Source organism: Oryctolagus cuniculus, chromosome 4 (assembly GCF_964237555.1).
Source record: "Oryctolagus cuniculus chromosome 4, mOryCun1.1, whole genome shotgun sequence".
NCBI lineage: Eukaryota > Metazoa > Chordata > Mammalia > Lagomorpha > Leporidae > Oryctolagus > Oryctolagus cuniculus.
In genome coordinates, this window is record NC_091435.1 from 122,571,720 (window position 1) to 122,586,342 (window position 14,623).

Consider the following 14,623-nt stretch of genomic DNA (forward strand, 5'->3'; position numbering starts at 1 on the left):
ATACATAAACAAATGTAAAAATTGTTTTTTATTTAAAATTTTTTATTTTTTAATACTTTTTTAGTTTTTTTAAATTTTTAGTCATATAGAGAACAGATTTCATATACTTCATGGGTCCAATTCTTAGAAAATAATCATACTTTCCCCCTTCTTCCCTCCCTCCCTTCCTCAATTCTCTTCCTTCCTTCTTTTTTGTCTTTAATTTTCACATATATCATTTCAATTCATTCTAAAATCACAAGCTTAATTCACCACTAACCATAATAATCAAGAAGTAAAAAACAGGAAGACCACAATTCCACAGGACTAAAAACAACCATATTATAAGATGTCCATTTCATTCCTATACATTTTTTGATAGTCTATATTTACTGCCAAATATCAGAGAAAACTCATGATATTTGTCTTTTGGGAACTGTTTTATTTCACTAAATAATAGTTTCCAGTTGCATCCATTTTGTTGCAAAAGACAGGACTTCATTCGTTTTTATGGCCGAGTAGTATTTCATAGTGTATATATACCACATATTAAGTATCCAATTGCAGCCTAATAACACTGGTATAATTTGAGGTTATTTGAAATTTTTTCATAAGTACTTAATTTCTTATCCTTTTCTCAACAGTTTAATGAAATAGTTCTTCCTGATTATTAAGTGTACCAATTCCTGCTTGAGCATTCCTTTTAATCATTTTAATTTTTATTCTTCACCTTGCTTTACCATTATTTTACTTACCCTGAATGGTTTGTGTTTTATAAAATATGTTACTTACCCTGAATGGTTTGTGTTTTATAAAATATGTTTTATGTTCTATCAATATGTTTAATATTGATATTTTAAAACTGATTTATTAAAACAAAGACTCTTACACATGATGAAGCAGAAGCACATGGGTTATTTTCTCACATATGGAAAGCCACAAAGGTTAAGCACAAGTTAAACACCTCTCACTGAGTTACATAATCACATTGAACTAATACTTAAATCCTAATTAAAATATGCATCTTTTTTTGCTTCTCTCCCCATCCATATATATTAAAGATTTATTTATTTATTTATTTATTTATTTATTTGAAAGGCAGAGTTACAGAGAGAGAGAAGAGGAGGCAGAGAGAAAGAGAGAGAGGTTTTCCATCAGTTGGTTCATTCCTCAAATGGCTGTGATGGCCAGAACTGGGCTGATCTGAAGCCAGGAGCCAGGAGCTTCTTCTGTGTCTCCCAAGTAGGTGCAGGGGCCCAAGGACTTGGGCCATCTTCTACTGATTTCCGAAGCCATAACAGAAAGTTGGTTCAGAAGTGAAGTAGCTAGGCTGGTGCCCAGCTAATAGGCTAATCCTCCACCTGCGGCACCGGCACCCTAGGTTCTAGTCCTGGTCAGGGCACTGGATTCTGTCACGGTTGCGCCTCTTCCAGTCCAGCTGTCTGCTGTGGCCCGGGAGTGCAGTGGAGGATGGCCCAAGTGCTTGGGCGCTGCACCCACATGGGAGACCAGGAGAAGCACCTGGCTCCTGGCTTCGGATCAGCACAGTGCACCGGCCCCGGGAGTAGGGGGTGAACCAACGGAAAAGGAAGACCTTTCTCTCTGTCTCTCTCTCTCTCACTGTCTACTCTGCCTGTCAAAAAAACAAACAAACAAAAAAAACCAAGTGAAGTAGCTGGGACTCAAACCGGCACCCATATGGGATGCCAGCACTGCAGACAGTGGCTTTACCCCCTACACTGCAGCACCAGCCCCCACCCATGTATTTTTGAAGCAATCTAGATAGAGATGGTCAATGAAACTACCACTAAAATAAATTTAATTAAATCCTAGGTAATGGCTGGCGCCGCGGCTCAATAGGCTAATCCTCCACCTGCGGCGCCGGCATACCGGGTTCTAGTCCCAGTTGGGGTGCTAGATTCTGTCCCAGTTGCTCATCTTCCTGTCCAGCTCTCTGCTATGGCCCGGGAGTGCAGTGGAGGATGGTCCAAGTACTTGGGCCCTGCACTCGCATGGGAGACCAAGAGAAGCACCTGGCTCCTGGCTTTGGATCAGCGCGGTGCGCTGGCCGCAGTGCACCACCCAGGGCAGCCATTGGGGTTGAACCAATGGAAAAGGAAGACCTTTCTCTCTATCTCTCACTGTCCACTCTGCCTGTCAAAAAAAAATCCTAGGAACTGCTGTGAGTATAATTAAATACGATGTTAAACAAACAGATGAAACGCTGAGATGAGAAAGTAAAAATGGAAGAGAGAAGTAGAAAGGAAAGAATCAATTTTTTACTAATGACAGACTGCTGAACTGATCAGAGAAAGATAAGATACCAAAAATTCTTTTGGTTCTCTTCAACTATTTTCTAGGAAAGCTTAAACAACAGCATATCACTTTGGCCTCAAACTCTTGCTCTAATCATCAATGTTAAAGATCACTAAATAAGTGACGATATTGAGTCAAGGTGTTGTTGTCAACCTGAATTAGAAGCCAAACTCAACCATTTGTTAGCTCTATGATCAACAAGCCTAGGCAGCTTCACTTATGTAAATGAGATAATAAAAATATGAATTTCAAAAGGATGTTAAATGAAATAATATGCCTAAACTGCTCAGCAAAATTCCTGATAGTGAGGAAATATATTTTAAGTATTAGTGCTTACCATCATCATTACCATCGTTGAGTAAAGAAAGCATCTTGTCCATTCCTTTGTCCTGATTATATCATTTCTCTACTAAAAACTTTTCACTGGCTTCCCACTGCCGTTAAAATTAACTTCAATCTTATCAACACAAGGTCCTCCCATAATCATCTCTCATCACTATTCCTCTTCTACTCTAAACCAACCATTAGACTTCAATTCTTCAATGTCACACTCCTTTTGCTAGTCCAAGCCTTTCCTTATGAAGTCTGTTTTGCACGGAACATTCCTCCCTCTTGTTCTTCCTTCCTTCAATATTTAAACATTGCTTCTTTGGAAAACCCTTCCCTGACACATAGAATAATCTTGATAAATCAGCTTAATAATGTTCTAAAGACATCTTAGAACCAAAAGGTTAATAATGGAGATAAAAAGCCAACATGCTGAGACTATGATATTGAAAGGATAAAAAGGGGGTTGGGACTGTTTACCTCTAAACTGCTCATCACATTAACAATAAATGTATGATTTTAGTCAGACATTGACAAATGACAATGCTTGGGCCCAATTCCAGCCAACTTCCAACTTTGTAAATAAATTTTATTGAAATACAGTCTGCCTATTATTCAGTAGTTGCAACACAGACCACATAAATCAGAAGGCCTTAATTATTTACTCTCTAGCCCATTACAAAAAGATTTTCTGAACTCTGGCTTGAGCTATTGTTAGTTAGGTTTAAGTTTTGTTTACAACCAAAAGCATCCTGATAGAATATTCTCATTACTCCTTTTGCTTGTCCTACAGTAAACATTCATTTGACTTCACTTTTTTTATTTGCATATCTTCCCTTCTATGAATGCTTATTTTCCTATTTTCATGAAAACTATAAGTAATACCCACACTAACATTATGTCCCTATTGCCTAATATGCCATCTAATAAACAGAAGGCATTTAAATACTGTTGATAGGACAAATGAGCAAAAGAACTGTTCATAATTGGTAAATAATAAATATTTATTAACAACTTTTACATTAGGTATATTAAGATATATAAGAGTGTTAGTAAATATAGTTTAATAAATTAAATTTTTAAAAAATTATTTATGAATCAAAGCAGCATGCATCTGTATACACATAAATATACTACAGTAAATGCATATACCATATCAGAAAAAAACTAACGTGTAATTTTAGATCATATCAAAACATAAGAATTCGTGTGTACTCAGAACTAACCAGGGGGAAATAACACTCCCTATATTTTTGGTCCTTTAAAAATCACTGAAATGATGGAATCAGACCACACACACCTTTTCTGCATCAGTCCCAGTACCCATCCTGATGGATACCTCTGGTTTTGACACTGCTCATTGTCTATTTTGAAGTTAGTGTTCAGAAACAATACCAAACAAAACATTATTTCCTGTGTACCTGGCATCCAGGGAGCATTCCTGTTGCTCAAAATCAATTCTAGGCAACAGATGCATCTAATCAGTGAAGCTGGCTTAGATCTTCAAGATTAATGTCAATATATGAGAGCCTTTCTTGAAACTATCTGATCTCCCTCTTCACTTCACGCTCTCATTTTACCCAGTATTAAAATCTTCCAAATAATGTTTTACATAAATCAACTTTATGCAATTGTGTAAGCATTATACTAAAAAGTAAAACTTGGTGATGTAGAAAGTAAAAACTCAAAAACCAGTAAAAATCATGGTCATACTTCCCATAATCATGTAATACCTAAAAACTAAACCAAAAGAAGAAAAAAAAATTTTTTTTGACAGGCAGAGTTAGACAGTGAGAGAGAAAGTCTTCCTTTTCCGTTGGTTCACCCCCCGAATGGCCACTACCACCAGTGCTGCACCCATCCGAAGCCAGGAGCCAGGTGCTTCCTCCTGGTCTCCCATGCGGGTGTAGGGCCCAAGCACTTGGGCCATCCTCCACTGCACTCCCGGGCCACAGCAGAGAGCTGGACTGGAAGAGGAGCAACCGCGACAGAATCCGGCGTCCTGACCAGGACCAGAACCCGGGGTGCTGGCACCACAGGCGGAGGATTAGCCTAGTGAGCCGCAGCGCCGGCCAGAAAATAATTTAAAAAGAAGAAGAAATAAAGCATTTCCTCAATTCCCTTCTTTAAATTCCTAATCCAAATTGTGCCACCTACTGACTTTATCTACTGATCAAGAGATTTTCCCCATACCCTTACTAATTCTCAATTTATTCTACCATTTTTGGCTAATTCAACCTCTTACCCTTTCAGCCATATATCAACCCTTATCTCCACTCCTATAACATTCAACAATCCTTAAAATCAGAAAAAGAACTCAGAATTTTGCAGGAAAACAACCGCTCAACATGCATTAACAGTTGTGCAGTGAACAGGAGAAAAAGAGTCACATAATAATTGTATCCTTTTCCAAACTTCATCACTTTTAACATTTATAAGAATACTTACAGGGGTCAGTGCTGTGGTGCAGTGGGTTACAGCCCTGGCCTGGAGCACCAGCATTCCTTATGGGTTCCAGTTTGAGTTCCCAGCTGCTCCTCTTCTGATCGATCCAGTTCTCTGCTATGGCCTGGGATAGTAGTAGAAAACTGCCCAAGTCGTTGGGCCCCTGCACCCATGTGGGAGACCCAGAAGAAGCTCCTGGCTCCTGGCTTTGGATTGGCACAGCTCTGGCCATTGCAGCCATCTGGGGAGTGAACCAGCAGGTGGAAGACCTCTCTCTGTCTCGACCTCTCTCTGTAACTCTTTCAAATAAATTAAATAAATAAATAAATAAAGAATACTTACAACCTATCAGGGGAAGGCATTTGGCCTAGTAACTTCTACGTCTCACATCTATGTAACAAGGTTTGCTTTCCCTGCTCCAACTCCTGCTAGGAGCCAGCAGTGATGGCTCAAGTAGTTGGGTTTCTGCCATCTACATGGGAGACCTGGACTGAGTTCCCTTCTTCCATCTACAGCCAGTGCTGTTGTCAGCATTTAGGGAGTGAACTACCACATAGGAGCTCTCTTGCTCTTTCTCTCTGCCTTTTAAAACAAAAACAAAAAATGCTAAAAAGTAATTATGCAGGCAGGTTTATATACCATCACTATAAATCCAGAAAAAGAAAATGAACACATACAAAACTGTGAAACAGAAAGGGATGAGGGAAGAGTTCATGTCATTTAATATACTTACTAATTCTTCATAAAACCAAGACCTCAAAAAAGCCACATCCAAGATCCTGGTAAGCTCTTCAATTTAACACCAAAAACTGATACATCAAAGGTAAGGTTTTTATATTTAAGTATTAAGTACATTAAGTAAATGTAATAAAAGTAAACTGATAAAAGGAGATAAATTCCAAGATGTCTACTTTATAGGATAAAAGACTCCAATGCCAATTTTGAATAAAACAAACAAGCTGTAAATTTAAGCTGCTAAACAAGATCATTTTATTTTAACATCTTTTAATTTGATAAAATGAGTGGGTTTTAACATCCAAATAGAACTAAACATGTGAAGATGCCTAGCTAATAGATATCTTTTAAATATTAATTGTGAAATTTTAAATTCACATTCATAATAAAAAAGAACATAGAACTTTCCCAAGAATTACATCAACTTTCCTTTATTTGCAAACTGAATTTTGAGGTTGCTGTTTACACTGTATTTCTTTTTATTAAGATTTATTTATTTATTTGAAAGAGTTATAGAGAGAGAGGGAGAGACCAAAAACAGAGATCTTCCCTCCACTGGTTCACTCCCCAGATGGCCACAAAGTCAGGGCAGGGCCAAGCCAAAGCCAGGAGCTTCTTCCAGGTCTTCCACATGGGTGGCAGGGACCAAAACACTTGGGACATCTGCTGCTGCTTTTCCCAGGCCATGGGCAGGGAGCTGGATCAGAACTGGAGCAGCTGGGACATGAACCAGTACCCATATGGGATGCTGCTGTCCATATGGGGTGCTGGCATCACCCTGGTTCAGTCTTGGCCATCGCAGCCGCTTGGAGAGTGAACCAGTGGATGAAAGACGTTTCTCTGTGTGTAGTTCTTTCAAATAAATCTTAAAAGAAAAAAAAAAAAGATTTGCTTCAACTTACCCACGTTTGATGTGTAATTCCTTGTCCTTGCCTTTATCCTTCTCCTTTTCTCTTTTCTCTTTATCTCTGCCTTTACGTCGTTCTCTATCCCGAGACCGACTTCGGGTTCTTCTATGGCTGGACCTTTCACTGCTTCGACTATGAGAACGTGGACGAGCTCTTGACCTGGACCTGCAGTAAACAGATGTTATTAAATAGATTCACTGTATATTTTGTATTGTGAAGAGTAAATATACTTTTTATCTAGAAAAAAGTACTGAATTTTATTTACAGATTCAGGAATTAAACAACCTTCTGAAGCAAGCATCTGCATATGACTCTTTATGCATGAGTGCTCTGGTTAAAATGAGTTATAAGAAAAATAAAAGGTTTCAAATTTCCAGGAAACTAAGGATCAGTCAAAAAGTATTTGCAAATGAAAGTCTTAAAGGTCTGAATCAAGTCTTAATTATTCAAGTCTCTACAGATAATACAAAAAAATCAGATTTATCTAATCTAATCCACAAGGACAGGGCCTTCTCTATCCCTAAAAATTTCTGCTTTCAAACCTATTCAACCTTATGTACCACTTCTAATTATCCTGCTAAAACTACTTACCTACTCTAACCCAACTCTTTGTGTAAAATGTCTGATAGCATTAGGTAGGACACATTATGTGCTAAGAATTAATGTTGGGGCAGGCATGCTGGGGGTTAAGCTACAGTTTGTGGCTCTTACAGCCCTATCAGAGTGCCAGTTTGAGTACTGGTTGCTCAGCTTCCAATTCAGCTTCCTGTTAGTGCACCTGGGAAGGCAGCAGATGATGGCACAAGCTTTTAGGTTCCCTGCCACCCACATGGGAGACCCAGATGGAATTCCTGGCTCCTGGCTTTGGCCTGGCTATCTGTGGCCATTGTGGGCATTTGGGTAGTGAACCAATAGATGTAAGATCTATGTCCTGTGCCTCTCCCTCCCTCCCTATTACTCTGCTTTTCAAATAAAAATAAACAAGTCTTTAAAAAAAATGTACTACTTTCAGGTTCTGGTGATAGCATTAACATGAAATCCACTAACATACTGATAAATTTATAGATAACTAAGAAAAAAACTACATAAAGGCACTGGAGAGTGACTAAGAGTGGGCAAATTCCATAGGGTGTCAACATTTGGAAATAGGAAACAGCAATGAAAAAGTTGCCCATTTTATCAGTTTCCATTTTAAAGGCAAATCCAAGTCTGTGCCATGTGGAACAGCTACAGCTCCAACAGAAAATCTGCAGGCTTTCAGGCAAAATAAATAAATAAATAAGACAGGTTTAGAAAAACCACAGTCAACAAGTAAATTTAAAAGGAAGCAAAAAAATCAAAGGAAGGACCCAAAAGTTCTGCTCATGGACCCTCTTCAAATCTCTGGCTAACACCTAAATCAGTATGAAGAGCAGGCTCCAAACAACAAAGAATAAAAGCACCTAGGGTCTTCCATTGCGGCACAGCAGGTTAAGCTGCAACTTCAAGGCCAGCGGCCCATATGAGTGCAGGTTCAAGTCTGGTTGCTCTACTTTCGACCCAACTCCTTGCTAATGTGCCTGAGAAAGCTGTGGGGACAGCCTAAGTGCTTGGGTCTCTGCCTCCAATGTGAGAAACCTGGTTGGAGTTTCAGGCTCCTGGCTTCAGCCTGGCCCAGCCTCAGCCAGCAATATTGGCCATTTCCATTTGATTAGAGGAAGGAAGATTCTCTCTCTCTCTCTCTCTCTCTCTCTGTCTGTCTGTCTTGCCCTCTCTATATATAACTCTGTCTTTCAAATAAAGAAAATAAATCTTAAAAAACAAATAAATAAAAGCACTGAACCAAAATTTCAGCAGCCCCCAGAGTTAAAAATCTTTATACTTTTAATCTAATCAACTTGGTTTCTTGCTAAGACAAGCAAAATATCCAAATTATTCAGTAGAGTGTAATAGCATATTCACAATATTCACCATGTCCAAGATAAAATTCAAAATCACTAAATACACAATCAAGCAAAATTTTATCCATTTTTAAAAAACTATAGTACATGGAGATCAACCTTAAGATGAGCCAGTTATTAGAATTAGATGATAAGGATTTTAGTTTATTTATCTAAGAGACACAGAGAAAAGAAAGATGGCTGGAACTGGGCAAAAGCAAAGCCAGGAGAAAGGAACTCAATCAAGGTCTCCCACATGGATGGCAAGAGCCAAATCACTTGGACCATTAACACTGCCTCATTGTTTCTGCATTAGCAGGAAGTTGGAGTCATAAGGCAAGGCTGGATACAGGTACATTAATATGGGGCATGGACACCTTAACTGACATCTTAACTGCTAAACTAAAAACTCACCTCACAAACAAGGATTTTAAAGTAATAAATATAACTATGCTTGTAATGAATATACAGTCAATCTCAGAGGGACAGCAGGGGAACAAAAGAATAAAAAATTCTGGGGGCCGGTGCTGTGGCGCAGTGGGTTAAAGCCCCAGCCTGCAGCGCCGGCATCTCATACGGGTGCCGGTTCTAGTCCCAGCTGTGCCGGTTCTAGTCCCAGCTGTTCCTCTTCCCATCCAGCTCTCTGCTGTGGCTTAGGAACGCAATAGAAGATGGCCTGAGTCCGTGGGCCCCTGCACCCGCATAGAAGACCTGCAGGAAGCTCCCGCTCCTGGCTTCAGATCAGCTCAGCTTTGACCATTGCGGCCATCTGGGGAGTGAACCAGCGGAATGGAAGACCTCTCTTTTCTCTCTGACTTTACCTCTTTCTGTAAATCTTTGAAATAAATAAAAAGTTCTTTTAAAAAATATGACATAAAATATAAAATCTCAGGGATTAAAACTGCTGAACAGGATTAAAAGCAGAATGGTGATAATAGAGGAAAGAATCTGTGTATCTGAAAATGAATCAAAATTATTCAATCTGAAGAACAGGAAAATTGTTAGCAAGGAAAGAAAACCAATTTCAGGAATCTGTGTGACAGGTCTCAAATATATAACATGTTATTTTACACTCTGAAATAAAAAAGATAAAGAGGGGCCAGTGTTGTGGCGGGTTAAAGCCCTGGCCTGAAGCGCCAGCATCCCATATGGGCACCAGTTCTAGTCCCGGCTGCTCCACTTCCGATCCAGCTCTCTGCTATGACCTGGGACAGCAGTAGAACATGACCCAAGTCCTGCACCCCTGCACCCACGTGGGAGACCCAGAGGAAGCTCCTGGCTCCTGGCTGTGGATCGGCAGAGCTCCGGCCATTGCGGCCATATGGGGAGTGAACCAGCGGGTAGAAGACCGCTCTCTCTCTTTCTGCCTCTCTCTAACTCTTTCAAATAAATAAAAGAAATCTTAAAAAGATAAAGAATGAGGCAGAAAATAATCTTTTTAAATATTGACTAAAGGTTTTACAAATTCAGTGATACACAAATTTACTTATTCTACATGTTTGGCAAATCCCAAGAAAAATAAATACAAAGACCATGACTAGGAATATCACAAAAGGATAAAAACCAAAGATGATAAGAAGTACTGAAAGTATTCAAAGAACAACAACACATTACACACAGGAGAACAATAATACTAATTACCACTGCTAGCTTACAAAAACAACGGAGGTCAGAAAACAGAACAAAATTCTTAAAATCAAGACAAAATTTTATATCGAGCAAAAAAAAACCCCTCAAGAAAGAAAGTAAGAGCACCTGGCTGGGACTGAAGCAAGGTCCAGCTATAATCAAAACATGATTCTGACAAATAGTGCTGAAAATGCAGAGTAACGGGAAGAGATGTGCAATTCAGGACATGCTCAAGCTGACTTACCTCAAATGGAAGAGTTAGAAACATACCAGAGGATTCCAATTCAATCCCATCAAGGTGGCATGTACCAATGCCATCTCACTAGTCCAAGTGATCAATTTCTGTTCACAATTGATCATAATGATAGGAATAAGAGCCAAAGGGAGCACATAAACAAGACTAGTGTCCGCAAATACTAGCTGATAGAATAAAAAAGGGAGAGAATGATCCAACATGGGAAGTGAGATACACAGCAGACCCATAGAATGGCAGATGTCCTAAACAGCACTCTGGCCTCAGAATCAGCCCTTAAGGCATGCAGATCCGGCTGAAAAGCCCATGAGACTATTTCAGGCATGGAAAGCCAAGACACTCTGGGGAAAAAAAAAAAAAAAACCTAAATGAAAGATCTCTGCGAGTGAGATCCCAGTGGAAAGAACGGGTCATCAAAGAAGGAGGTACCTTTCTCTGAAGCGAGGAGAGAACTTCCACTTTGACCATGGCCTTGTCTAAATATGATCAGAGTTGGCGAACTCAGGGGGCTTCCATAGCCTTGGCAGCTCATGACAAGAGCCTAGGGTGATTACTGAGGCCATAAACAAGAGTGTCAATTTGTTAAGTCAACAACAGGAGTCACTGTGCACTTACTCCTCATATAGGATCTCTGTCCTTAGTGTGCTGTACATTGAGATTTAATGCTATAACGAGTACTCAAACAGTATTTTTCACTTTATGTTTCTGTGTGGGAGCAAACTGTTGAAATCTTTACTTAATGTATGCTAAACTAATCTTCTGTATATAAAGAGAATCGAAAATGAATCTTGATGTGAATGGAAGGGGAGAGGGAGCGGGAAAGGGGAGGGTTGCAGGTGGGAGGGACGTTATGGGGGGAGGGGGAAGCCATTGTAATCCATAAGCTGTACTTTGGAAATTTATATTCATTAAATTAAAGTTAAAAAATAAAAAAAAAGAAAATGCAGAGTAACAACAGACAGATGTGTTAGCTTAAACTCTAACAAAACTCCAAGAGCTTCTCCTATTAAACAAATCTGTAATACAAATTAACTTATTAGCTTTCCTTTTTTTCCAAAAATATGTTGTTGGACAAGATGTACAGCCGGGCCGGCGCCGCGGCTCACTACGCTAATCCTCCGCCTAGCGGCGCCAGAACACCGGGTTCTAGTCCCGGTCGGGGCGCCGGATTCTGTCCCGGTTGCCCCTCTTCCAAGGCCAGCTCTCTGCTGTGGCCAGGGAGTGCAGTGGAGGATGGCCCAAGTGCTTGGGCCCTGCACCCCATGGGAGACCAGGAGAAGCACCTGGCTCCTGGCTCCTGGCTCCTGCCATCGGAGCAGCGTGGTGCGCCGGCTGCAGTGCGCCGGCCGCGGCCGCCATTGGAGAGTGAACCAACGGCAAAAGAAGACCTTTCTCTCTGTCTCTCTCTCACTGTCCACTCTGCCTGTAAAAAAAAAAAAAAAAAAAAAAAAAAAGATGTACAGCCATTAATGGACTTCAGATAGCATAGGTTTTGATGAAATTATGTGTTTACTACACTCTTAGAACTAAAAGTATCTGTTACTACTATACCCAAAATTATAACAACAATCAATCAAAAAATGAAGACGTCATCAAATAATGGTGCCCTCCAACAAGTTATGTCCTTTCTGAGCATCTGCACAATGAGGACAACACCTACCTCATTATGAGGATTACATTCCAGTACCTCAGTGAGTGCTAAGGTCACAAATACTGATTTGGGAGAAAGAGGCAAGCAGTGGAAAGAAGCAATTGAGGGATGTACTAGTCTGAATGAATTTGAAAAACCTGAAGCAGAAGAATATGACATATGTCTCCCTCATACCATTGCTAATCCAGTAGACTAGCATTCTGATTTTGACAGACCTTTAAAATTTTAAGCTTGGCATAGGGATTGCTCAAGTTTAGTGAATTTCTTTTATACAGGAAGGTGAATAATCACAATCTGAAGGGCTAAAACGCCATGTCTTCTCCACAGGTGATCCTCAGCAACCAAATGTCTGATCTTCATTGGTTTACTATTAACAAGACATCACTATCACCCAGGTCTTCAAGCCTTTAGCAAGTTAAGAGATATTGTAACATGAGGCAAACAGGGCTAAAATGGCACTCTGACAGAGAAACCAACCCATGATTACTCTCTTAACACCATTAGCACAAAGCTAGATATTGAGATTAGCAAGAAGGCCTTAAATTAATTGCTATTTACGCATTTCTCCCTTAGCATCTTATTTCCCAACCTCTACTACTCCTCAGTTTAGTCAATTAATTAAGCCATCAGTCATCTCCAATTCCACCTCATTGCTTCCACTATCACAAAGACACCACCACAGAAAACAGATGCTTGCATTTTCCAAAAATTTATTCCTTATTCGCACCCTGACTTCTTAAAAGCAATCCATACCATACTGAAAAAGTCTCCTATAAATAGTGTGGTTCAATGAACTATGATAGCAAGAGCAGATCTATAAATTAAGTCACCCAAGGTGGTAAATCTAAAGAAAATAATAAGTTTTAATACATTGCAACACGCAATATAAACTATTAGGCTTTTTTCATTCAATGTCTTAATATTTGCTACTTTAATCTTCATAGTATAGACCTCTTAATCTTGCTTATACATGGGAAAAGTAGCCAAAAAAAAAAAAAAAAAAAAAAAAAGACCGGAAAAAATACATGGGGAAAAGTCACCAAATGTAAAAACACAGGCAAAATAAAATAATTAAAGGCGATTAAAAAGGGCAAAAGCAAGCAGACTTAAAGTGAATTAAATTGCTGATACCTTAGTTGTCATAAGTATTACTTTATATAATTTTGAATTGGACTCACATCCTCAAAAATATAAATACCTACATTTACTTTAAGTAACTTTACCTACAAATCCAAAAGGTTCCCAGCAAGATGAGACCAGCATAATGATTTCCTATCCTGACCAAACAAGAGCCAAAAAATATTAAAATTTAAAGTATTATTATTTACTCATTCCTTAAATAAATGCCTTCCTGATAAATTACTCTAGAAGTCTCCAGAGTACCAAAGCCAATATGGAGATATATTATAAGCAAAGAACCATTTGATAAAAAATGTGGCACTCTAGAACACACAATATATAAGCAATAAATGGAAAGCAAGATGTCCTATTATACCAGATAAATGCTTTCAATATCTACAGAATAAGAATCACCATAGCATCACTACATAAAATGAATTACTGCCCTCAAAAACCAATTTGTCAAGTTTCTTAATTGGCTAATAAGTTCTAAACATATGTAATTGAAACAAATACCCTGATATTTTGTCTTTAAAAAAAAAACTATAATACTTCAGTCTCTAAGTTTAGTCTACAAAGACTATACTTCCCATAAAACAATAATTAAAAATAAACAATTACACACTGAATAAACAAAATGGACTCCATGTCAACATGACATTTTTTAACATGGGTATCTAAATTCCACCTTCTATTTAAATCCAATTAAAACCATAAAAACAAAGGGAATGTTTTTAAAGGACCTATAGTCTGGGAAAGAGATGCCCTTTGAAAAAGGAGGTGTCCAGCTATCCCTTGGCAGTAAAGGAAAACTAGTAAATGAGGTTCTGAAACCCGGTGATTTATAAAAACAAGATCATACCAAAATATTTGAAAACAAACCTAAGTATCACACAAAATTTCCCATTTATTAAAGAAACTTCACGTCACTGTACTAAGCAGTAGAATGCCATTTAAAAAACTTATATGCCATCTACAACCTTCCGTTCAGCCACAGAATTGTTTGCTATTGCTGATCTAGGAAATTCCTGAACTTTATCATGAACAAACAAACAAAAGGAAACCAGCAAACACACAAAGCAACTATGAGAAAATAAACAAGTTAGAATTAAAATTTTCAGATGAAAAATGGAAATGTGTCCCATTTAAAAAAAAAAAAAAACATGAAACAGAAAAGACTGTTAACACTTCAACATGAATTAAACATAAACAAAAAGAAATTCAAAACAAAAATGGACAAATAAGGGTATAAAATTATTTTTATCTGATTTTAGGAAAGAAACTAAAGGAAAAAAGTCACTTCAAAAATGAACATTAAGGGCCAGCACTGTGGTGTAGTGGG

The 14,623-nt window shown here is 38.6% G+C and overlaps 1 protein-coding gene across 3 annotated transcripts in view; it reads right to left on the minus strand.

Annotated features, from left to right (window-relative positions):
- RSRC1 (arginine and serine rich coiled-coil 1) overlaps positions 1–14,623 on the minus strand; it is a 453,198-nt gene that overhangs the window by 311,395 nt on the left and 127,180 nt on the right. For all 3 annotated transcript variants that reach the window (XM_070072602.1, XM_070072601.1, XM_070072603.1), the window contains one exon: positions 6,705–6,875. In XM_070072602.1, the coding sequence (XP_069928703.1) occupies positions 6,705–6,875 (171 nt within the window). The remainder of the gene's footprint in view (positions 1–6,704; positions 6,876–14,623) is intronic.